A 24,741-nucleotide genomic window follows, 5' to 3' on the forward strand; every position below is an offset into this window, starting at 1 on the left:
GAATTCAATTTCCCAGGAATGATTCTCCAGCCTCAGAGGCCCACATCTGAAGCTAGCTGTCTCACTACACCAATGATGAATGTGAGTAAGAAGCATTCCTCTTCAGTACATTTGGAGATGATCAAAAAGGATATTGACAGCTTGTATAGTAAAGTTAACCTGCCAAAAACACCTGCAAAACAAAACATTGCATTTCCCAATTACGAGATCAAGAAGTTCTCAAAGGAACTGACTGATAAATTGTACGACCATCTGATGCCTTACCGAACGTATCAGATTCCTCTGGTCCAAACAGGAAAATGTCTCTCTGACACTGTTATCTCTTCGTGCAACACAAAATGTAATGCTGTTCAGACACGCTTTTCTCCTGAAGTCCTTTACGTCATGACAGAGGACGCAGTGAGGAAGTTCTTGCAACAAGTGCTACTCTGGTTGGAGAAGGACCAATCAGTAAAAACACTGCAAAGCGACCAAATATCTGGTGCGGTAACTGACATCGAAGGCTTAATCACCACGATGCTTAAAGAAACCTCAGTTGCAAACAGCATTATCAATCAAGAATCCTACGAAGAGATCCCCAGTCAGACTTCAAAACCCTCTTGCCCTCCTCCAGAGGTCTCTTATTCTGTTCCTGCAGAACCTTGTAAGGAAACATGCTTTGGAAAATCCAGAACGGGAGAATCAGCAGTGTCAATGGATGCCTCATCTCTTTCAACAGAGGAGATGACCAAGAATCTAATCAGTCTGCTTATCAGGAGGCTCTTTTTACCAGTTCCTTATCTAATTAATGAGACCCAAGAGAAAGTTATCACCGACAGCATCATCCAACGTCTGTTTGTAAAGTGGCAGGATAAAAACATCATCCCAATATCTGCAGTCAGTAAAATCAAAGACGAGGAACAGCTGAAAAAAATCATCAAGGGCACTATCAAAGACATGATAAGGACTCAAGGCCATAATAGATACGTACGGGTTCATATGGAAAAAAATAATCCATTGTTTGACGATGCTTTGATGGAGATCCTGAAAACCCATGTGAAGGCCCCCATCAGTCCACCACCAAAAAAGTCTGCAGTTGCCACGTCTTTCTCAAAAGGTGTTAAAAATATAACCAAGCACTGCAAAAAAGAATAAGTTGCTTTTCAGTATTCAGTACTGTAATTTTGCAACAATCTTCAGGGTTTCGGTTTCACTTCCTTAATATTTTCTGTACTGTATGGATATTGTATGTCACTTTAGGTTTTCTCCGGGAGCCCCGGTTTACTCCAGTTTCCAATTATTATTGAAAAGAAAAAAAACATGCCTTCTCAGTATTTAATACTGTCGTCTTGCAACAATCTTCAGGGTTCGATTCCCTTACTTAATCTTTGCTGTACTGTATGGATATAGTATATTCTCCCTTTGTCACTTGAGGTTTTCTCCCTTAGCCCTGGTTTCCTCCAGTTTCCAATCCTTATTGAAATAAAAAAACATGCCTTCTCAGTAGTTAATACTGTCGTCTTGCAACAATCTTCAGGGTTCGATACCCTTCCTTAATCTTTGCTATACTGTATGGATATAGTATATTCTCCCTTTGTTACTTCAGGTTTTCTCCCTTAGCCCTGGTTTCCTCCAGCATTTATTGAATCATAACGTTAAAAATAAAACTAATTAAAAACATATTCAACGTTTGGTTGTATTTCCTATGCTGTCAGATGTTTACAAAGGTATAAATAGGCTCCATAACTGGTTGTTTCTAACACAAATTGTTGACTTGTGTTACACTCCGTTAGCACCCTTGCATGTCTCTCTTTTTTCTATTATGATGTGCTGTCCTTATGATAGATTTCCCTGCTGAGGCACTGCTCATCCCATTTGGCGAGATGAAGATCAAGGTGGTTAAGGTGCAGTTACTGAGAGGTAGTCTTTTATGTAGTCTTAACTTTTACTTTTTTCTTTAGGGATTCTCCTCGGATTATATTTATTTAAAATGTAGTTTTGCATCTTCGTGCTTCAATTTAAGGCTGGTAACTACAGAGCTTATCTTTTATACTTTATACACCACTGGGTAGCAGCCAAGCACTATCTTTGTCTATGTTTTAAGAATATATCATAATGTATTTGTTATATGTTGTGCTATTATCTGACTCTAGATACTAGAAATGAAAGATATCAAATTCTGTGGAAAAAAGATTGATATTTACCTCTAGATGTAGTCGAGTAGCCTCCAGTATGGTAGCAAAAACATTGAGAAACTCAAGTAAAAGGAACATGAGCACTTAAGTCCATCATGTAAATGTGCCAGATGTAACCATAGAGGCTAGTTTTCATCTGCAGTCCCTGGCAGATTGATGGCATAAAAAGAAAACATACAAGGGCACAAGCACGGAAAGAAACACATATGCACAATGAATGCATGATTGCAGCACACATGAAGCACATATGCCCAATTAAAAGCTCTTATATACTAACTAATTAACACACAACAGACACAAAAGCACATGCATAAACAAAGTTAAGAGCTAATATGCACACACAGTATACAAAACAATGATATGACCCTTTCTCCAGTTGATCACATCATGTGTGAGTCCACTAACCACTGTTTGAGATGTTATGTTCAACAGTTCTGTGGGTACTGTGTTCCAGGTATGTGCTGCTGATTGGAAAAGGCTGACTGAGCAAAGATACTTTTATTGTATTTTACAATCCCCTCTCGTAGTAGCTTTGGTTGATGAATTTTACATTTTGTTTAATGAAATCATTAAGCTGAGGGGGTGCCAGAACGTGAAATATGCAATATAAAAATCTCTGCAAATTTGATTATGTTCTTTTCTCATAGACCGTTGTTTGATAAACCCTTGCAGAAGAAGCCAACTTCCCCTGCAGCCAGACAGCAAATTATTCAAAGCGTATTATTTAATAATATCCCAGATTTCCAAGCCTTCATCATTAGGCACCACACATGCCCAGACCATCTCCAGGGAGCCCTCAACCCTGCCTCCTGTTCCTCATGTTGCCAGGACAACAGAAAGCTGGCAGCACAGGAGCCAGTGTCTCATAGCAACAGATTGGCTTTAGAATCCCATTCCAACCAATCAGGAGCCAGGTGCTTGTAGAGGAATCTCTGCTGTCGCTCCTTTCTAATGGGCAGGAGACGGGAGGGTGGGGCCACATGTGCTGTGCAACAACACATCAGTGCAGTGTTTGTTGTCAGGCAATATTTACTATATATATATATATATATACACATGTATGCACAGTATATCATACAAACTCTTCATATTTGTCCAGGGATAATTAATTATGTTTTGTAGTATCCATTTTGAATCCTAATGACATGTCAACACTCCCTTACCGTGATGATGAAATCGTGTTAGCCCAATTTACAGACAAACATTTGTTTTAATCTAAAACAAACATGCAATACAAGAGTTATAAATAAAAACAAAGATTGAAACAACATTTTTTTTGTTGCTGCTTTTATTTACTGCATATATATTTTATTTTTGAATGGGAGATAAGGAGAAATTCGCAAACACATGCTGTGTATGTGTTTCATGACAAAGACCTAACCGAAGATTTTCCTGTGTAAGAATGCAAGGATCTCTTCTTCTTCTTTTGAAAACTATATTGTATGAGTCTACCAGGCCATCGTTTTTCACAACATGCAGCATCCAAATGTTGTGTATTAGTAGCCATGTAATAGCAATGCGTTTTTTGTGTGGGTCCAAAAGCCTGATATTTACCTTTTTATTGCATAATCTCTTTTTAGTGCTTTGCTTATATGGTAGACAATTATGTTGTAAATATAAAAAAATGATGAATTTAATGGGAATTGTTTTTCTTTTTGAAGTCATATTAAAATGTTTTAACATTTAGTTGCTGAAGGATGGAATGGATTTAGTATTTATGTTCACCATGTGCTTTTTCCTGCAGTCATACAGGAACTCACAAACAGATTACACATAGCTGCGAACCTTTGATTGCCTCACAAATTGGAGCCTACATTGAATGCCAAAATAGTACTTTAACATAAAAAAATCAGGATTGTAAACACCACTTTATCTTTCCAGAAAGAGCGCTTGAACAAATACACTGTCTGCTCATTTAGTACTGTATGGCTTAACACCTAAATGCCTAAATGCTAGAGCAGCAAAAGAGTTTTCCTATTATGTTATGTGTGTGAAATATCAATTATTTTATTGATCTGACATTTTTAAAACAATCAAAGAAGGCAACAAAAAAGGGGCAGTAAGGGTTACGAAAGACCCTTCTCAGGTTTTGTGCAGCCTGGGACCTGTTTGCTTGGTGTGGCCTTTCACCCAGATGCCAGCTTGTAGTAATGGTGGGGAGGAGCAACTGACTGACAAGTGCCTTCCAAAACCAAGCTCACTAAACATACTGGATATTTGTGTCATCTTTGATTACAATATTATTGCAAAACCTTGTAAAGTTATAATAAAAAGTGCAATTCAGAGGCATAACAGCATTATATTAAACAATAATCTGAACAATTAAGTGTGGCTCAGCACACAGACAAAAAGTAAACTCTTTGAAAAGTGCACAGGTTTCACAACACCAATGTATTCATCGTTTCCTTTAAAAATCTTTGCAAACATGCAATGCATTTGCAGTCCTTGATGTTTGAGTTTATGCTTAATAATTAATTTAGACTAGAAGGGTGTGTTCTTACATGAAAGTAAAACAATTTAAAATAATGTGAATTTATAAACTCAAAATGTCATGTTTCTCCTCTCATTAAGCTGAACTATGTTTTCAAATGAAAATAAATTCATAGCAGCATTATAAAAAGTGATGTGTTTATTATGATCAAACCTTTAATGGCAGTCTCATTTTACATTTAGAGTGAATACACTTTGTGGAAATATCACTCTTGTCCTGATGACACAGCCTATAGCTTCCTGTCAGAGCCCAGGGTCTCTGTTAGTGAAATATGGGCCCCTGGGTGATATATTTAACCCTGCTGGGGCAGCTCCCCCTTTTTGAGTCTGCTCCTGGAGTTCCTGAGTAGGGGGAGTTGTCCGGACAGGGGAGGTGTGCATGTGGAGGCCCAGATAGGGCCAGTGTAACCTTTCCTCCAGATTCCCTAACTAAGTTGAAGCGGCCTGCCCCACTTATATCACAAACAGGCTGCTGTGCTCAGGCCCGGGCTGCCTGTCATGCCGGCGTGCTAACTCGTTTTCCCCGTAACTCCTCCCTCTTCCCCTCTCCTCTGCTAACTGCTGGCACTGCAGCTTCAAGCACTCATTGCTCCCTGAGGTCATGCTTATGTGAGTCACACTGAGGCACGGCCTCCGTTAACAGCCAGGCGCAGCCAGGGCCGGGCCGGGGCAACACACCTGCTACACTCCCTTTGGCAGACAAACACCAATCAACTCATTTCACACAATGATCATATGAGCTTTGTATAATAGAAGGATAAATCAGAAACAATACAAAACATTTCAATGTTCTGAGGCTCATGAAAATGAAACAAGAACTACTTTTGGTTTAACAAAAGTATCTTGTTTGTATTGAATTGTTCATACTTCCAAACTCTGATTGGAGCCTATTTTTATTTCATGGCTTCTAGAAGTTCAATGGGACTTTTGACACATTTTCTCTTTGTTAAAATGCAGTTGGTGATATAACAGCATATCTAGGTCAAGATTAATTTGATCCCTATTACATGTACTTGTGGGAATGAGCTAAGACATTGTCAGACACTAAACCACGGGAAAAGCAGCCCAACATGCTTGAATATATTTAGTATCACTAAAACATTGTCCTTCTTTTCTCTGCGCCCAGGACAAAATGTTCGTCAGTTCAGATCAGTGCAGTAAACCTACATCTGTAGACTCAAATGTAAAATGCATTGTCTGAAAATGTAACAATAATAATAATAACAAATCTAATATTGTATACTATATAAAGGGGTTGACTTCACGTAAGACATTCCTTAAAGGGGTGACAAAGCCCACAGACCAAACAAGTTTCAAGATTATGACCAATAGTGGGATATACCAGGTACATTTTTGCATATAATTTACAATATACTTAATGGATGATCATGTGTTACCTGTGGGACCACAAACACATGGATGCATGTCATTTTTAACAGGGATAATGATATTACACTGGTTACATGTCCAAGTGCTGCAGTAATAACATTGATAATAAACAGAGCATTTAACTCACCGAAATGTGAATGTAAATAACACTCAAGCACTAGCTTATGTGCTTTTTATGTAAGAAAGCTGCACAAACAGCTCAAAAAACAATACAGGAACCCGCGCTTCATCAGGACATTGGTGATGCATTCAAGTACTGTGGGAAAGGTGGTCAAAATTATTTTGCTTCTGATCTGGCTTCCAAGTGGACAATGAAGCTTGAAAAATATACGTTTCTTTGGGTCGATCTTTGATATGTGAAAAAAAATCAGTTAAATCAATGAAAATATGGTAATCTCTAATAAGCTAACACATCAAGTGTTGATTATGAGTATCTACTGAGTCCTTACTTCAAGAGACTTAAATCTATGGCCATAAATATTTTCTTAAAAAAAGAAAATACAGTTTAACGTCACAGACTTGCACATACTTATAATGATAACAATACATGGGCTTATTGACATTAATCCAAATAGATCACTGATGTAAAATTAAGCATTTTTGTTCATGTTTCCTACAACATCTGATCTAAAAATGGCATTAGAAATGGAATACCTACTGGAAATGTAGATCTTATATCACGTCAGATTAAACCAAAACATCTTGCTCAATAACATTACATTACATTGCATTTAGCTGACGCTTGCATCCAAAGCGACTTACAATTAGTGCATTTGACCAAGAAGATACAAACTTGAAGACAACAGAATCAGTACATCAGGTTTCATAGAGCCAACACATTTCAAGTGCTACTCAACTGGCTTTAGATAAGCCAGTCCTTTATTAGTATAAGTGCTTTGTTAGTAATTCTATCGCTCGAAGTGGAGTCGAAAGAGATGAGTTTTCAGTCTGCGCCGGAAGATGTGTATGCTTTCTGCTGTAAAACAGGTAGCAATAAAACAGGAGCCACATGACTGACTATGGCTTTAGCAAAATAAGATCCTTAGTTTTGAAATCCTAAAAAACTATGCACACGGTACATTTTAACATCCCTTGCAGGTCTTACTGCAGAACCAACAATTACTAAATGGTTCCCCATATCGGCAGAAGCACTTTACAAAAACAAAGCACTTACTAAAACTGCATGTTACTTTATGTCACATACCTTACTACTCTAACTTTACAATAGATTTGACTGTTATTGTCTTGGATCCAAAGATGTAGTCAATGTAACGTTGTATGCGCTAGGAGTTAAAAACTATGACGCAGATGTTATGTGTTGTTATGCATTTAGGTTGTTGTGCTGTGATGGTTTGTAGACTAAGGAAAATTACACATTTTGGTTTATACAATTTGTTTTATCACTAGGCTACTGTGTAGTCCTGACACTTTGGCTGTAATTGCAACTTATTTTTATCAAAATATACTAATATACAGCGGTGGAAGAAGTACTCAGATCTTGTATTTATGTAACAGTACAACTATCAAAGTGTATGAATACTATATTACAAGTCCTGCAATCAAAATGTTACTCAAGTAAAAGTACAAAAGTATTAGCATCAAAAAGTATGCATTATGCACATTTGCCCATTTCAGACGAATATATATTATATGTTTTGATTATAATTATTGATGCATTAATGTGTTATCAAAGCTTGTAAACGTGGAGCGTTTTACTACTTATTTCTTTGTATACTGCAGGGTATCTTGTGAATTTTACTCTAGGTGTAATTTAAGTCTTATTTAAATGTTGATTATATATTTCAAATCCTGAAAGGTGGGGTAGGTAAATTTGAGAAACCGGCTCGAGATCGCTAGAATTTGAAAATACACAACCGGAGAAAATCTGCCACTTCCTTATAGAGCCCCTCCTCCAACACACACATGACCAATGAGGGCACGAGATAAGTTAGTGTCCCGATGGAAGGCTGACAGGCAGGTAGGCCATCCAGTACTTTTAATACAATACAATAAAAAGCACGACCAATTATTTTAGCCGGCCCGGCTAAAATAATTGGTCGTGCTTGGTCGTGCTTTCGGGATGTTAAGAGCATTCCATGGAATATAACAAAAAGTGTATCTCGAGCCGGTTTCTGAAATGTACCTACCCCACCTTTAATCCAAATCTGCAATGTAACTAAAGGTATCACATAAATGTACTGGTGTAAAAGTACACTATTAACATCTGAATTGTAGTGGAGTAGGAGTACTTCAGTTTTGGAGTACTAAAGTTCAGTACTTGAGTGAACGTACTTCATTTTCTTTGTCTGTCTGATTTATGAGAAGTTGCAGAAACCATGATGTATTTTCCACCACGTTGTTCCCACATCCCGTGAACGCAGCATAGACTCGATCGACCTTTCGCCCAGTTTAGCGTGCGGCAGTTCATCGGGTTTACCCTGACACTGCTGACTCTACAGGCCACGCCCACCAACGGCCACGCACCCTATTTCCTCCAACCGTCCTGCGAGCATGCACTGTTCACGCGTTCTCCGCTCTCCCATTGGCTGGAGCTCCGCACACACTTAATTGTGATTGGCCAAGTGTTGCCACCCTCCAGTGCGTGTTGTGAGTTTTGTTTTCCTTTTTTTCTCCTCCCCATGTTTTACACACACAGCTGAGAGAAAAGAGAGCCAGTCAGAGAAAAAAACGACCTCAACCCTTCCCTAGTGCAGACAGCAGCACTGGCAAGCGCCGTCTCTTTGTTCTCTACGGGCTTTGACAACAAAAAAGTGATATTTAGACATTTTATTCCTCAATGCCAGCGCGAAGATTTACAGAGATGGACTCAAACGGGGTAAGTTTATTATTATTATTATTTTATTGTATTGTTTTACTATAATTAAGCTTAGGTGCGACATTTATTTTGCAGTTCAGTAACAACACTTGTTTACTGAGGGATTTGATATTTGAGAACTAAGGCGAAGTCGTCAGCTGATTTCAATGTATCTGTACTATTATATTGAAACATGTTTGTGTCACGTCAACGTCCCAATAAACTGTATTAAATTAAAGTTAACACTTTACTTTTAAATAATATTTATTTATCAATTTAGTTGTAAGGTAATAACCTACGTTTATATGATAATATTACATGTAACTTAAACAAATACGGAAGCTTTTCAATGTTGAGAAATTGTTTAGCCCGATTTTGCTTTTGTGACGGATGAGTAATATGCGTTTGTTTACTCTAAAAATGAATACGAAAAGTAATAACGTAAACCTACTTCCTGATGCGAACCGCTTTATGGGGATTTCACATGGCTCATCTCGGCAGCACGTCACTGTTTGGTCTATATTTGGCGATGGGAGGCGTCCTGGCCCCGAGCCAGAGGCAGTGCATGCTGGGCTGGGGTGTAGTCACCAACTCCCCCTCTCCTCTATCGGACGCATCGTGCAGTTTCTCTGGGAATTTTAGTTTGGGAAACAGTGACAGAGCAGATGATTACTGCAAATACACATGTTACCCCCTTTCCTGTCAACAGAATAACAGGGGCTTTCCTATGTTTGAGTTACTGCCATGATCAAATATGAGTCAAAGTTGAAATCAACAAGGTGGCTCATGCAGTTGTGACTTACCCAATGATGTGGCGATACTGAAGTACTTTTTGTTTCCCTGCCTTTGTCTGAAGTTTATTTATTTGTTCTTTTCAGACTGAGTACATGGATCATTTTGGGTCCTATGCAAAGAGAAGGAGGCATGACAGTGAACAGTCTGTCCTGGAGTACACAGACCTGGAGGCAGCCGAGGCATTGGTGTGTATGAGCTCTTGGGGCCAGAGTCACTTCCTCGGCAGCAGCAGGCCGAACCCCTGCAAGCCCAGACCCCTCACACCGGCTTCAGACTCCTGTGACTCCCTCATGCCGCCAGAACTTCCAGAGCCCCCAAAGGACTTTGTGTCCCTCTCCTCCTTGGTAAGTGACTCATCCTGATGTACAGGTGTCAAACCATGGGAAAATAAGTTAGGTTCATGCAGTCGATAAGTGCATTCTCATCCACCCCTTATTATGTGCATTTTCTTGTGATGAGTTCAAACACACACAAACCTTGGAATTACCTTTGGATGATGTGGAAAAGTTGCTGTATTGACAAAAGTCTAAAGGCTACAAAGTGCAATATAGTTTGCAAATAAAGGATGAGTTACATGAAGCATGTGACTTCAACATCCACTGAAGTTGCTGCTCCGTTTAAGAGACCAAAGACAGCTCCACATAGATCTTTGTACATTTTCTCACACACAAATCGTTAAATTATAAACTATAGTGAATGTGAACAGGCATTCATTCACAATTCAATTTGAAGGTTTTCTCAAAATGTTGTTAGAATTTGCGATATATTATGAAGAAAACCATATGACTTTTAATATGAAAGTGTAAAGATAACAAGTTTATGACATGCGGCTGGTCATGTAGTTCCTCCTCTGAGAGACAGGGTGATAAAAAGCTCTATAGCTCTTGATAATCTTTCCTGTGTTTCCCTCCCTTTCCTCTGCAGTGTATGACTCCCCCTCATAGCCCAAGCTTCGTTGAGGCGTCCAGCACTGCTGTGTCCTCACAGCACTGTTCCGGCCTCCACCAACCTGCCCTGGCACCCATTGCTGAAAAGACCCCCTTCCCCCCCCCTCAGCCACAGCCCTGCAGAGCCATGGCGACGAGTGTCATCCGCCACACCGCAGACAGCACCCCCTGCCAACACCACATTCCAGTGGCCCCCGATCCAAAGAAAACAAGACACACAGTAATGGCTGCGACACTCTGCCAGCAGCACCTCATTACAAAAACTGTGCAGATAACCACACCTCCATCTCCCCCTGCTCCTATCACACCCACATTATCAGCCTCAGGAATGGAGCAGCACGCCAGTCTCTCAAAACTCTATTTGAACAGTGTCTCCACCCCCACTCCTGTCAATATGCAAATGCGGAACGGCCCCCCTGCTCCCACGACCCTGTCACCGCCCTCAATCTCCAGCCCTCAAATCATCTGCCAGATGTTCCCCGTCAGCAGCCAATCGGGTATAATCTCAGCCTTCATCCCCGGTGTTCAAACGTGCCATTCTGGGATTCGGACCACCACCACACCAATCCTCCCCCAGCGCACTTCAGTAAACGGAGGCCCCGTCCAGCAGTCCCTCATCATGGGCTCAGCGGTGGCCCAGGGCACGGTGATGCTGGTCCTCCCTCAGTCCTCTGTCTCTCAGGCCCATCACTGCCCTCAGACTGTCATGACCCTGGGCAACACCAAGCTGCTGCCCCTGGCCCCGGCCCCTGTGTACGTGCCAGCTGGGCCCAGCGGAAGTGCGGTAGCCACAAAGATGGACTTTTCCCGCAGGAGAAACTATGTCTGCAACTTCCCGGGCTGCAGAAAGACGTACTTCAAGAGCTCACACCTCAAGGCTCACCTGAGAACACACACAGGTGAGAAAAACACTCACTGGGTCAAGGATAGGGCAAGTGGTGGAGTAAGAGTCAGGAATAATAACTGTCCAGTTTATTTAGTGGAGGTCTATGTTTGTTGGCAGTCTCAAAAGCACCCAAGGCACTGTGATTGTGAGTTAAAAATCCTTCATTGGTACATAGATAATAATCCTTTATCTCATCATGGGATGCTTTTCAGACTTCCAATAAACAGGTGGGGTTAACTTAATATAGAAGTGTTGAGCTTGTTTGTAACTGAGGATGTGGAATAAAACGTGACCACAGATGAGTGTTGCATCCTGTTTGTTACACTTTCTTGGCTTTGTTATTCTTGAGTGAGCTCATTGTTCTGTCTCCTATCCTAAAGGGGGATCTGGGACGTTTTTATGACTGCTATCTGACTCACTTGCTGACTCCCTGCTCTCCCTGTATCCTCCCTTTAGGTGAGAAACCTTTCAGCTGCAGCTGGGACGGCTGTGATAAGAGGTTTGCCCGCTCCGACGAGCTCTCCCGTCACCGGCGAACACACACCGGGGAGAAAAAGTTTGTGTGTCCCGTGTGTGACCGGCGATTCATGCGCAGTGATCACCTCACCAAACACGCTCGCCGCCACATGACCACCAAGAAAATTCCTTCCTGGCAGGCTGACGTTCGTAGCCTGAACAAGATGGTCGCCGGCAAAACGCCTGTCTCAAAGCCCGGCCTTGCCACAATCAGCATGCTGGTACCTGCCGGCACCAAGTAGACTATAATCATCCTACTTACTACCAAGATACCACAGGGACACATGCAGGGAGCCGCCAAGCACACAAGGCTGCTGCTGTTTAACTCATGGGAATGATAGAAAAAACATGCACTGGACTCTTTTTTTCTCTCTACTGCTCATTTGTACAATTTTCTTTAAAGGATTCTTTGTTTACTATGATATGAATGCACTCTTGCCAAAGCCTTTGTATGAAGTTTGTCTTATTAATTTCACTTTCTCTAGCTCTCCTGCAACACTTTCTCTTTGTTTGTGTTGATACTGATAGATATACATATGTCTATGTGAATGTATTGTTTGTTGTACTATGAAATGCATTTATTTGTCATATTTGGGAAAACATGATAAACAATGTAAATATGAATATTAATTATCAGTACTTCGATTGTACCATAATTATATCTCCCTGTCTAACTTTTCATATTATTTAATACATATTTGTAATAAAAGAAAAAATATTAAATGAGTCAATCTTTGCTGATTTTGTGGCCTTTCAAATATCTTATCCGGGAACAAATAAAGTTATATTCAGCAATCTTTTACAGTTGTCTCAGTCAGAAATGCAGTGAGGAGGACGTTCCCATATCCTGTGTGTGTCACGCTGTGACTCCCCCACCACCGCCCTCTTTTGGTCCACTGGCTGAATTAATTGTTGGTGTTATAAAATCTCTCGGTGGGATCATCTGGGGACATTGGGTCTCAGAGCCAAATTGCTGTTGAGTCAGGAGACAAGACAGACATTTGTTTTTCTTGTTTTGGAGGTAAATAACTGATCATTTAAGTCCATTCAGCACTATCACATGTGGGCTAGGAACCGGTGGGGCTGTTGCATAATACACCAGGGTTTTATTGACTTAAAATCTCTCCTAAGTCTGGTATAATTTAGCAAACTACTCATGTTCTTGTGTTTAGTGGCTACAGAAAAAGTATTTCTCAGACTCACTATAACAATTATCATAAGAATAGTTAGTATTAAATAAAATTAGTGTGGGACAAGGTACTATTTTTTCAGTACTATTTTAGTAGCAATACCACATTGTAATACAAGATTCAAGGTTCTTTATTTAGTCATATGAACATAGCTACAGTGTAGTTATGCCGATGAAATTCTTGTGTCACAGGCTTCTCCAACAAAGCAACACAAAACACAGATAAACAGAACAAATACAGTGCAAGTAAATAGTAATACAAAAAGAAAAAGTTTAAAAAAAAAAAGTGAAATAGTGCAATAAGAGTCTGTCTATGCAAGTTATTGAAATTGGATATAGGTAAATAGATAAATAATTTTCAAATATTTTTTAAGTAGCAGCCAGATGAATATTAGGGATGTTGTTTCAACTGTTCAGGTGTTTAACATATTTTGCTTCAACATTTCAGGTGTATACTACTGTGAATCCAAAACTGAATATAATATAATGTAATTTAAAATATAATTATTTGCTGGACAGGTGTATAGTAAAATATCAACGGATGTATTTTAGTAAATGTGTATGCATAACAGTACAAATGAAAGGATACGATTGTCCTTTTCACAGGTTCTATCTTTTACAATCATTTTCTACTATCATTAGGGCCAAAATGCAGAGTTAGAATGGTTTTAAGCCAATACAAATAGGGAAACATCTGTGGAAATGTTGTAAAGTAAACAATGGCAATAAAAACGTTAAGATGCTGCTATAGAGCAAAACGCGTTTCTCTCTGCTTCTGATGCTGCTGCTACTCATTCATAAGCACTGTGGTCCCATACCCCAGTAACAGCACACCTCTCCCAATCAGACAGGGAGAAATATCAACTATTGGGGGTGCGACCAATCAGCTCTCTTCCCTGCACACCAGCCCCTCCCCCTTGCCCTTACTGACCGACTTCCCCAATGCATGCATGCAGCCTGCGCGCTGCCCTACACTGACATCTGCTGGTGGGTTTCTTTCATTTAAACATTTACACAACATTTTACAAAAAGTGGTTCAGGTTTTTCCTATATTTGTGTTTTATGCCTTCGTTATAAAACACAAATATCCAGCGCAGTAACAAAACAAAAAATGATGCAACACGACGAATTAGATAATATTAAGTGAGAAAAGAATACAAAATAAGTTAATAGGTCGCAATTTCTATAACTAATTGAGACTAAGACTCAGAGGCTTCACATTACTTTAAAATGACACTTGATAGGTGACATTCTAGCAAAAACCATGCAACTGACGAAAATGTACCAGTGTATTTATCTAACTTAAGTAAAATCATCTTTCAAAATAAAACATTTTATATATCATTTTAAAGTTGCATGACAAATATGTTTCATACAATTGTCATCAAATTATTCCAGTAATTGTGTGAAAGTGTCACCGTGCAGGCTACAGCCACAAAAACAATCGTTTCTCGCGGACACATTTCCCTGTAGCACCTATCGCGTTGCTATGGATACATCGACACAACTGGGACCGTTTGTTGCCAACAAGAGGTAACAGGAGATACATGGAAATTGGCATAAAGCGACATCAAACTGTAAATTCTCTGCGACAATAGCTTGTAAAACTTTTTCGATTTCTATTTATAAAAGTTTAGTTTAAGAAAGCTGCGTTGCTGTTAACTTCACCTGCGTCAATATTACTCCTCGAAACCGTCAACATGGCGGCTGCAGACAAGCTGAAAGAACTAAACATCACCGTGGATGAAATCGACAGACTGTCAAAAGCTTTCAAAGACGAGAAATTCAAGGAGATGCTGTTCGATTACGCCCATGAGTTATCAGACCCTGAAAATAAGAAAAGGTATGAAGAGGAGATCAAACTTCTGGAGCAGGAGAGAGGAAACACGATTGAATTCATCCACCCGAAACCGTCCAGGGTTCTCAAGACGAGTGTGAACGGCAAGCAAAAGTGTTTTATCAACATCTGCAGCAATGACAAAGTTGGGAAACCTGAACGTAAATTGGGGGTGTCCGAGGAAGGGCGCAGGGGACAATGCTGGGCCCTGCCCCACAGTCTGCACCCAGGGAGGCAGGACACAGATCCAAAGGGGAACAAGATCATGATCTATGACGTCATCTTCCATCCTGACACTCTCCACCTTGCGAGCAGAAACAGAGGATTTACCAATATGGTGGACAGCACAGCCATTCAGGGAATCCAGGATAATTTTAAAGTGACTCTGGATAAAAACAACGTGAGGGAGATCAAATCAAAATACAAAGGCCTGCCACAGCCCTGTGTCATCCGAAAACCCATACCTGGTTACAAAATGCCATCAGAGGAGCCAGACCCTCTTGCATTCCCATACCCAGATGAAAAGAGACCTACCCCGCAAACTAAGCCCACAAAATCACCTGCATCAAAAAACATAAACGAGGCTACACCTAAAAGCATCCCGCCTCAGAAAGTCAAAGAGCCTACAAAGCCAAACTACACCGTTAAATATCGGTCGTTTATGGATATACAGGACTTCAGATATGCTCGAGACTCGGCCCAAAGCCCCAGGCCCAAAGAGATAGTGGTTACCATCGACATGCCTCTTCTGAAGGCCGCCACAGAGGCCAGCCTCGAGGTGAAAGAGTGTCGGCTGATGCTGCTGGAGTCCAAGGAACCAGCCTATAGACTGGAGTTGCCCTTAGCTTATCCTGTGGATGAAGATAAAGGAGAGGCCAAGTTCAACAAACAGAAACAACAGCTCACAGTCACACTGCCCGTTCTCCCTTCTAAGGAAGCTTTTGATTTTCATCTAGGGCCTGCTCAGAGTAGTGTTAGTGATGATGAGAGGCAAGAGGAGAATACTGAGATGAAAGAGGAGGACAAATGCATTGAGGAGGATTTGAGAAACCAGACAAGGGAGGAGGAAGTTGAAGAAGAGAGAGGTCAGGAGATAGGAGAGGAGCAGATGAGCGAAGGCCAGAAATCTGTAGGAGAGAAGGACACGTGGAGAAAGCAGAAGAGGGAAGGAGAAAATACTCAAGAGGAAATCAGTGTGGATGAGGAGGCAGAATGCAAAGAAGTGAAAGAAAAAGGCCAAGAAGGTGTGGTGGAGGACACATTGAAAAAGCAGAAGGAAGAAAGTCTAATAGAAGTTGGAGACTTTAACCTAGATAAAAATGAGACCCTTGGAGGTCAAAAGGATCCCGTTCTTACGGGTTTTGAGGACGACACTGTTGATGCTTCTGCTGAAGAAGAGAACGCATTACCTGTGGAGGACGAGCTTATGGCCTCACCTGAAACAGAAAACCAGCCTGTTTTAATCCCTGCTGAACATTCAAGCTCCATAGGAACAGAGGGAGGAGTGCATCAGAATTCTTGTTTGGAGTCACCACCTAAACTGAAGACTTCAGACATCAACGCGGAGACTGGAAAGAAAAATGATCATGTAAGTGGAGATGAGGTGAGATAAATCCTGACACATCCCCAACAATCCTATTGACCTGAAGGTACAAAGTGTGTGTGATCAAACTAATCTGCTTATGTAGTTTTATATATCCTTGTTTTTTTCTTAAGGTGGAAGATGCGTCATTTCTATACGACAGATCCGGTGAGGAATCCCAAACCTTCTTAGACGCTAACGCTGAAAACAACATAAAGGGGTGCGACATTCCCCAGGAGTCCAGCGAGATGCCTGCAGCAGAGGAAGCAACCAAGTCAAGCAGAGGAGATTCGGAAAACGGTGCCCCCCCCTCCCCTGAGGAATTGAGGGGGGGCGTGGATGAAGACGACTTGCCGACGGAGCAAATCTTCCGGCCTAAGAAGAGCAGGACACCACCTGCGTTATTGAGGGAGATTGACGAAGATGGGAATGAAACGGTCATCAGCGATCATTCCACATCTGCTGGGTTCATCTTTCAGAACTCCCTGATGTTTGAGCTGGACTGAGGAGTGTGTGCAAACGTTTTTAATGCCAGTATTTATAGGGAATCTGCAGTGTGTCGAACAATAAAACATCTTCATATTTTCAATACCTGACTTCAGTATTTTAATGTATGACAAATTCATCTCTTCCCAGAAAAAAATACTTTGGACAAAAAGTTGTTACTTTTATTTGATTAAATTCACATTTATATACAATTGTGGGTTGTAATAAACAGTAAAACCAACTCCCATCGGCTAACACACACTGACTCTGAGGCACTGTGTTCAGGAAAAATATCTAATTTCTTTATTCCCCTGCCGAGTAGAAGTAGGCCAAGTAGGAGAGTCTGAGGTTTGCTTTAACGGGCAGATAGAAAAAGAAAGATGACACTTTATGTCAGTGCTGCTGCCCACTATCATTGTATAAACTCAGTGCCTCTCAGTTACAGACGGAGCAGGTTGCTGGGAACTGCATTATAATAGAGCGTTAGTGTTATAACCCTCTTGAAGCACTTTTAAAAAGTCAAAATCCACTTAAAGGCAGTACAAGAAAACTGTATCCTCCAACAGTATCTCAAATCCAAAATCCACAGCAGTTCTGGTGTGTTTTTTGTCTAAAAAAAGCGTTTGTTCTTCATCATCTGATTCCTCTCTGGAGGGACTTGTCTAAAAACTCAGAGTAGCAGGATAGGGAGCAGAAGTGCTGCTGCACCGGAGCATCTGTGCCCCCCATGTCGTCCACCAGGACCACCGTGTGGGACACCTGGTGCAGGTTCATGCTGACCGCCGTCTTGATGAAGTAATTGAGGCAGACACGGCCACACTCGCAGGTCTTCGCTACTTCCAGGTCCCGACACAGGTGGGCCGGGATGAGGTGAGGTCCGTATGGTAACCTGAGAGGAGAGTAAACAAAAAAACAGGTAGGAGTTATCTGTAGGTACAAAAAATGCAAAGCTCAACTTTTCTGAAATTGTAGAGGCTTTAAGTACCTTTACATAAACAAAGTAAGAGATTAAGATCAAGCAGTATCTTTACAAGAAAACACTTTTTTTATGAGGTTATTTAGAATCAGAAATCCTTTACTCGTCCCACAGAGGGGACATTTACATTTGTTACAGCAAGTAAAGAGACAAATATAGCTTAGTATTAATTAAGAAGCATGCATAAAAATACTAAAGATAAAAGTAGAAATTACACAATTTGCATAAGACACATCCGGTACCAGTAACAGTTTTTGAAATATAGCAGCCAGGTGAAAGTATTAAAGGTGGAAGTATATATATTGCACATAAGTGGTATTCCACAACAGGGGTGTTTTACGAGTGTGTGTGTGTGTGTGTGTGTGTGTGTGTGTGTGTGGGGGGGGGGGTCTACCAGGGCCATGATGGTTGCAAAGTAAAGTTCCAACCTTGGAAATATTGCACTGTGGTTCAAAAAGCCCTCAAGTTGCTATTTTAAATACATTTTGACTCTTATTTTTGTGAATTTTAACATTTTCTCTCTTACCAATGTATGATTGACCTCGCAATATATTCAAAGTGAATATGTGACTCTAATCGCGGAGAATACACAGAAATGTCAAAGTCATTTTCTCTAAATAATACCCCTTCCCCTGACCCCTATTTAAACATACAAATATAGATCTTTAAATCTACCGTGGCCCTAATGCGTACAAAGAGTATGACATACTGAATATGTTCATTTCTCACCTGAGGTTGGCCACAGCTCTAGTAGCCAGCTCTTGCAGTGGAAGGGGGAACGTGAGTTTCATGGTGTGGTCCAGGGGGTTAGGTTGGACGAAGGGATTTCCAAACAGGTCCAGGTTTTCCAGACTCAGCTTACGGAAGTCACCCGGCAACACAGCTAGCTGGTTATGCGCCGCGGACAGGAACCTCAGCGAGGAGAGCCGGCCCATGTGGAACGGCAGACAGACGAGCTCGTTGTCGTCCAGTTTGAGGTTCACCAGTTCTTTGAGCTGGCAGAACTGAGCGGGGAGGGAGCGCAGGCGGTTCTGGCTGAGGTCCAGCAGCTGCAGGGTGCGCTGCAGCGTGGACAGGCAGAGTGCCTCGCTGAAGGCCTCCAGGTGGTTGTTGTGCAGGATGAGCTCCGAGAGGCAGCCCAGGTCTCCGATGGTGGCGGGGAGTTTCTTGATGTGGTTGTTACTAAGGTCAAGCTTCCGGAGAGCTACAAAAACAAAAATACCACAACTTTCAGAAGGGCAATCAAGTTATATAATTGGTATTTACATAAAGTTGCATTTTTTTAAAGAATGGTAATTGAGACAATCAAATGTCTTCCCCAAGCTCATTAGCTCAGGATTAGTATGTTGTGTTTTGCAGTTGTTCCTTCTATAAATGTCTATAGTGGACATCATAACGTTTGAGGGAGGAATTGATGTGTGCTGCTCTATGTATTGTATCTTGTTGTGGGAAAAACTGAAAATCTAATTAAACATATTGCTTTAAAAATAAAAATAAATCCTACATTTGTCACAATGCTAATCATCAAGATCACTTTCCCTAACTTCCAAAAGCTTCTTCCAGTGACAAGACAAACACCACCATTGTCAAAGAATATGTAGAAACTATGATAATTACTATAAACTGACCTCATTGGCTAAAATAAAATAAGGAAATAGCCCATTCAACTTTTTTCATAAAAATAATTTGTGCATAAACAGAATGTAAATCGAGTTTTATCAAACTCAATAGGCATACATATATTTGTTTGTGTGACCCTGATCGCCTTACTCTACCTTTCAGGGACAGCATCCTCATGTCCACGCGGGACAGCTTGCAGTAGGACACCTGCAGCTGCTCCAGAGAGTAGGGGAAGCTGGAGGTGAGGGGGTAGTCCTTTTTGGAGACGATGCTGAGCTTCTTCTTGGGTTGCTCCACGTCTCTGGCACGAACAGGAGTCAGCGTGGAGAGAGGAAGGCTGCTGGCGTCACTCCCTCTGTCCGCCAGACGAGCAGCTGATAGGAAGTTCTTTAAGCTGTTTGCATCAGCCTGCAAATAAATAAATACATTACCTAACATGTGGATTTGTAGGTGAGCTCACTCACAGGTTCTCAGGTAGTTTTGTATGACCGGATTCCTGAAAATACGTGACCTATTTTCCTGTAATCTATCTTGACACACTTACTTTAAAAGAACATTATGTCTGCTAAACTAAATTCCCTTTTAACATTATATATACAATTGTGAGTGTCATGTTAGCATTTAACATTCGACACTTATTTCATGTTTGGAAATGTAAACTCTGGGCTTTTTGAGGAATTTGAAATCATTAAATGTTTTCTTTTTGATCTCAAGTCAACATTCAATAAGAATTCCCAATACATGTGATACATTATTGTTCAAAATGTTATTATGCTATGGTCAGGACATGTTATTACAGTATTAGCCCAGCTATCACATTACTGGGTTTAATCCTGATCTGGTTAGGGGACATTTTTAGAATATTGCCACATATTTGGGTGATACAGTGTGTTCATTCAAAAGTATTTATGTACGTATTTACGTAATTTCCCACAGTTAGGGAACTAGTTTTCTCTGTCTACCTGCCTAAAGTGGCATTAGTCTGTTTGTGGGTGTGTGCGTGCTCTTCATTCAACGCGGCAGGTTGAAATATGTTAGAAGAATCTAGGCGAAAGGTCACCGCTGACCTCAAACAGCCAGGAGGGCTTTACAGTGACTGAGAACAATGAGGCTGCATCAACAACCCAGTCACAACAACCCGATGTGCCTGTCTGGTGATGAATGAGCGAGTGGACAGTTTGGTTCTGGTCCATTTGCTTCAACAGAAACCTGAAAAACAACAACCGGTCTTCACTTGTAACAACCTTTAAAATGTAGTTATAACATGTTGGATGGCATACCTTGCTCAAACAAATGTCCACAGCTGGTTCCTTTATTCTCACAGTGGCCTTGCCTTCCTCCACAAACCAAGTGAAGAACTTCTCTATGTTGTCTTTCAGCTGCAAGAGAAAGTTGGCAAATGTCAGTGATAGAAAATACATGACACAACTACGAGAGAGCTTTTCACTGTCTCAACAAGTGCAGACAAATACTGAAAGCTTTGAACAAGATGGTAAACATGCAGGTGTTTGTCTTGGCAGCTGTGAGTTTTAAATTGAGCACTCGAAAGCAACGTTTGAGACAGTGAAAACATACTCTTAGGGTTTTTAATCCTTGTCTTTCTGGGAAAGATAATGATGAATAATATAAAAATTAGCTTTATCATATCACAGGGGGTTGAGTTAATGAAACCAAAATATATAATACAAGTTACTGCAATGTGTTGTGACCATAGGTTGTGACTTGTGACGCATAAAATCAATGCTTCTGATGCTGTCCATTTCTTTTATATGTGCATTGTTCGTCTTCTGTTGAGCCCTGTCAAAGGGGAATAGCACTTGCTTTATGACAATAAAGTGTAATCTTATCTTCTACCCAAACAATGCTCTTTAAAGGTGGGGTAGGTAAGTTTGAGAAACCGGCTCGAGATCGCTAGAATTTGAAAATACACAACTGGAGAAAATCTGCCACTTCCTTATAGAGCCCCTCCTCCAACACACACTAACGGCCCGTCCACACTACAGCGTCGACAGCGTCGAAAACTCCAATCTGCCCATTCACTTTCAATGGGGTGACGTCACGTTGCCTCGCTTTTTCGCCGAACTGAATTGTGGGTAGCAGAGCGGTCCGGACGCCGGAGTAGCCAGCGCCAGCCAATCAAATCCCGTTTCTGAAAATCTGACAGCTCAAGCCGTAGCCAATCAAACCGCGTCTAAACTGGGAGAGATATCCCGCCGTTCATTTCTATATTTCAAAAAAAGTTGGAGGAGAAACTAATTATCGCCGTAGCAAATCACCCGGTTTTGTATGACCAGACCCTCTTCACCTACCGGGATACAAACCGGAGGAACCAGGCATGGAGGGAGGTGGCAGAGACAGTGGGTGAAACTGGTAGGTTTTCGCCTGTTTGGGGAGTTTATATATATATTGCTCCCATAAAATCCCCGGGGGTTTTTGCTTTGTATGTCGGGGGCGGGAGATTCATGTGATTGGTTGTTGGTCGTGTTGCTTGAATAAAATCCCCAAGCTCCAGACACGCCCAGCTCCAAGCTTTTTTTGAAGCTGTAGTGTGGACGCTCCGTAACGCACACATGACCAATGAGGGCACGAGATAAGTTTGTGCCCCGATGGAAGGCTGACAGGCAGGTAGACCATCCAGTTATTTTAGCCGGGCCAGCTAAAATAATTGGTCGTGCTTTTTACAGTATTACGGCTTCCACAGATGACATTATTTTATGGATTTTTTGTCAAAGCACTTAAGATATTCATTGCTATCGGGATGTTAAGAGCATTCCATGGAATATAACAAAAAGTGTATCTCAAACTTACCTACCCCACCTTTAAGTCAACTACTGGCTGATTCAGGCAAATATTATCATTCTGTTTAAAAAAGAAAACTTCCTGTCAAATGCATGCTGGGAAGGAGTTTCAGTCCCATTCCTGGATGGACTACATAAACATACCCTAAAAATAACAAGAACTTATAATTATTAGAAAGAATACATGTAAAAGAAACATTCTTTGTATGTATGTATGTATGTATGTATGTATGTATGTATGTACATTTACTCCACTAAATGTATTTAGTTACTTTGCAGATTTTGTTTAATGATTTGAATTATAATATATTTTAAAACTTAAATAAGACTTAAGTGACACCTAGAGTACAATTCACAAAAGCTACCCTGCAGTAGACAAAGTAATACAAACTAGCTGCACCTTTACCAGCTTTGATAACACTCTAATTCATTAATAATTACAATCAAAACATGTCATTTATATTATTCGGAATGGGAATGTTGATGTATATTTGATGGTTATACAGATGCAGGACTTGTACTTGTAACAGAGTATTCCTACACTCTGGTAGTTCTACTTATACACAGTACAACATCTGATTACTTCTTCCATCTCTGGCAGCATCCTTTCAGACAGAGATCAGCAGACACTGACCTTGTACCTGGAGCCTGCTCTGTCTTTAGCTGTGCAGATCATCATGTAGATGTTGCTGCGATGACTCGTCTTATCCACATGTTTCCCGATGGACAGCACCGCCCTGACCCCCTTCCCTCGGTTCCTAATCCCAAACGAGGGGAGCATCCGATTCACCACCTCCACATCACACTGCAGCTTCATCGCAACCGAAGACTTAATAAAAACACAAACACTTAAAGGTCCGGCCTAATGCCGATTCAGATGAGATGTGTTAAATGCATACTGGAGAAGAAACAGAAACTTCCGCGAAATAAGTAACGTCATGGAGCTTAGAGACACATCTTCACGGATGTCAACAACAACCAGAGCTGGCGTCTCTACCGGGCAGCAGCAGCTCCTGGACGCCCGTGAAGACACGACATACAGCGGTGACACTTTGAGGCTTCACCGGGCAGCTACCGGGAGCCTATCGGAATCTTGACGGAGAGTAAAAGCTGTGGGAAAGGTCTTCGTTGGCAGTTGGCTGCTGGTTAGCTACCGTTAGCATGATCGGGCGCGCGCAGGAAGTGACGTCATGGAATAGCTGGTTAAACCCAGCGCGGGATCCGTTAGCAGGAAAGGGAAAAGACAGACGTGTTTTTAATGGACTAAAAGGGAGTCGGGACTCGGGACTAAAGGCTTTATTTACTCATTCACTGTAGGACAGTACAATGTTGAGTTGTTGTACTAACATGTATATTTACAATATACTTAACTACATTTTCAAGGCTTTACTTTTTTTGTTAGTTTTAACAATTATATGCACAAAATGAAGAAAAATACCGACTATTACTATTATTATAACAACAAACAAATAAACCAACAAAATAAATGAATATGTCAGTGACTTATTCAGACCAATGTCTGGGTATATTTGAGTGACTGACATAATTGTTTAGTCACAAATGTAAGATAATCAAAAGTAACAATTACAATTCATATCTTATACACATAATGGATTTGTATTAATATTTTTGAAACAGTAGTTTAATATACTGTATGATATTATAACATTCTTCAATTAGTTTGGTCTGGTGGCCTGATATCTAAAAAACAAAATGTCTTGTTTCATATTCACTTTTCGGTTTGTCTAAATACGTTTATATATTTTGAAATCGTGAAGATAACAATATTTCAGGTCCCAGAGAATGGTGACGACTTGCCTAACCAGAAAAAGGGGGATTTGAGATGTTATTCACAAAAACATGTTATACGTCTTTTCTTCCCTCTTATTTTTTATTTACATCCTGTATGTTGCCCAGATGACACTCGAACAACACGCTTTAAAGCTTTTGATTTCATAAATGGTTTATTTAAACCAACAACCCTCCGTCTAGAAACAACAATGGAAAGCTAAGGTTTGTCTGAATGTCAGTGTTTCTTTGTAGTTGTACATTTGTACTTGAGTCTGAGAGTGTCTGACATCGTCTCCTCACATCAAAGATCACAGGAGAAACTTAGCTCACTCCTTCCAATTCATCTTCAGTATGAACACACACAAGAATGTGCATCCGTTAGCAACCTTAAACTAAAATAAAAAAACGTGCCACATGCAGTGATATAAATGATGAATTTCATTAAAGTGA

The 24,741-nt window shown here is 40.8% G+C and overlaps 3 protein-coding genes across 4 annotated transcripts; 2 read left to right on the forward strand and 1 right to left on the reverse strand.

Moving 5' to 3' along the window:
- The first annotated feature begins 8,703 nt into the window (after positions 1-8,703).
- On the forward strand, positions 8,704-12,738 carry klf11b (Kruppel like factor 11b). The gene is made up of 4 exons (XM_034112094.1): positions 8,704-8,889; positions 9,747-10,007; positions 10,588-11,509; positions 11,953-12,738. Exons 1-4 carry the CDS (start codon positions 8,851-8,853, stop codon positions 12,252-12,254), a joined length of 1,524 nt encoding a protein of 507 aa, XP_033967985.1. The 5' UTR covers positions 8,704-8,850; the 3' UTR covers positions 12,255-12,738.
- A 1,948-nt stretch (positions 12,739-14,686) lies between these two features.
- Positions 14,687-17,209, forward strand: dnaaf2 (dynein axonemal assembly factor 2). 2 transcript variants are annotated; one of them, XM_034111751.1, is made up of 2 exons: positions 14,687-16,641; positions 16,755-17,209. In XM_034111751.1, the coding sequence occupies exons 1-2, from the start codon at positions 14,902-14,904 to the stop codon at positions 17,124-17,126; spliced, it is 2,112 nt and encodes a 703-aa protein (XP_033967642.1). In that variant the 5' UTR covers positions 14,687-14,901; the 3' UTR covers positions 17,127-17,209. The 2 variants fall into 2 exon arrangements, with proteins under 2 accessions (XP_033967642.1, XP_033967643.1); XM_034111752.1 differs by having other exon boundaries at positions 14,687-16,626.
- A 65-nt stretch (positions 17,210-17,274) lies between these two features.
- Positions 17,275-23,893, reverse strand: lrr1 (leucine rich repeat protein 1). Its single transcript, XM_034111753.2, has 5 exons — positions 23,135-23,893; positions 20,983-21,081; positions 19,858-20,110; positions 18,812-19,286; positions 17,275-17,995 (listed from the first exon to the last, which is right to left on the reverse strand). Exons 1-5 carry the CDS (start codon positions 23,315-23,317, stop codon positions 17,740-17,742), a joined length of 1,266 nt encoding a protein of 421 aa, XP_033967644.1. The 5' UTR covers positions 23,318-23,893; the 3' UTR covers positions 17,275-17,739.
- Between the last annotated feature and the right edge of the window lie 848 nt (positions 23,894-24,741).

This window comes from Pseudochaenichthys georgianus, chromosome 22 (genome assembly GCF_902827115.2).
Source record: "Pseudochaenichthys georgianus chromosome 22, fPseGeo1.2, whole genome shotgun sequence".
NCBI classification, from domain to species: domain Eukaryota; kingdom Metazoa; phylum Chordata; class Actinopteri; order Perciformes; family Channichthyidae; genus Pseudochaenichthys; species Pseudochaenichthys georgianus.

What these genes read in the sequence shown, in the direction of transcription:
- klf11b (XM_034112094.1), top strand. Translation starts at nt 8,851, where the DNA reads ATGCCAGCGCGAAGATTTACAGAGATGGACTCAAACGGG. An exon ending in CAGAGATGGACTCAAACGGG is followed by an intron (nt 8,890 to 9,746) that starts GTAAGTTTATTA and finishes TGTTCTTTTCAG; the next exon opens with ACTGAGTACATGGATCATTT. An exon ending in TCACCTGAGAACACACACAG is followed by an intron (nt 11,510 to 11,952) that starts GTGAGAAAAACA and finishes TCCTCCCTTTAG; the next exon opens with GTGAGAAACCTTTCAGCTGC.
- dnaaf2 (XM_034111751.1), top strand. Translation starts at nt 14,902, where the DNA reads ATGGCGGCTGCAGACAAGCTGAAAGAACTAAACATCACCGTGGATGAA. An exon ending in ATCATGTAAGTGGAGATGAG is followed by an intron (nt 16,642 to 16,754) that starts GTGAGATAAATC and finishes TTTTTTCTTAAG; the next exon opens with GTGGAAGATGCGTCATTTCT.
- lrr1 (XM_034111753.2), bottom strand. Translation starts at nt 23,317, where the DNA reads ATGAAGCTGCAGTGTGATGTGGAGGTGGTGAATCGGATGCTCCCCTCG. An exon ending in GAGCAGGCTCCAGGTACAAG is followed by an intron (nt 21,082 to 23,134) that starts GTCAGTGTCTGC and finishes TTTCTCTTGCAG; the next exon opens with CTGAAAGACAACATAGAGAA. An exon ending in TGGACATTTGTTTGAGCAAG is followed by an intron (nt 20,111 to 20,982) that starts GTATGCCATCCA and finishes ATTTATTTGCAG; the next exon opens with GCTGATGCAAACAGCTTAAA.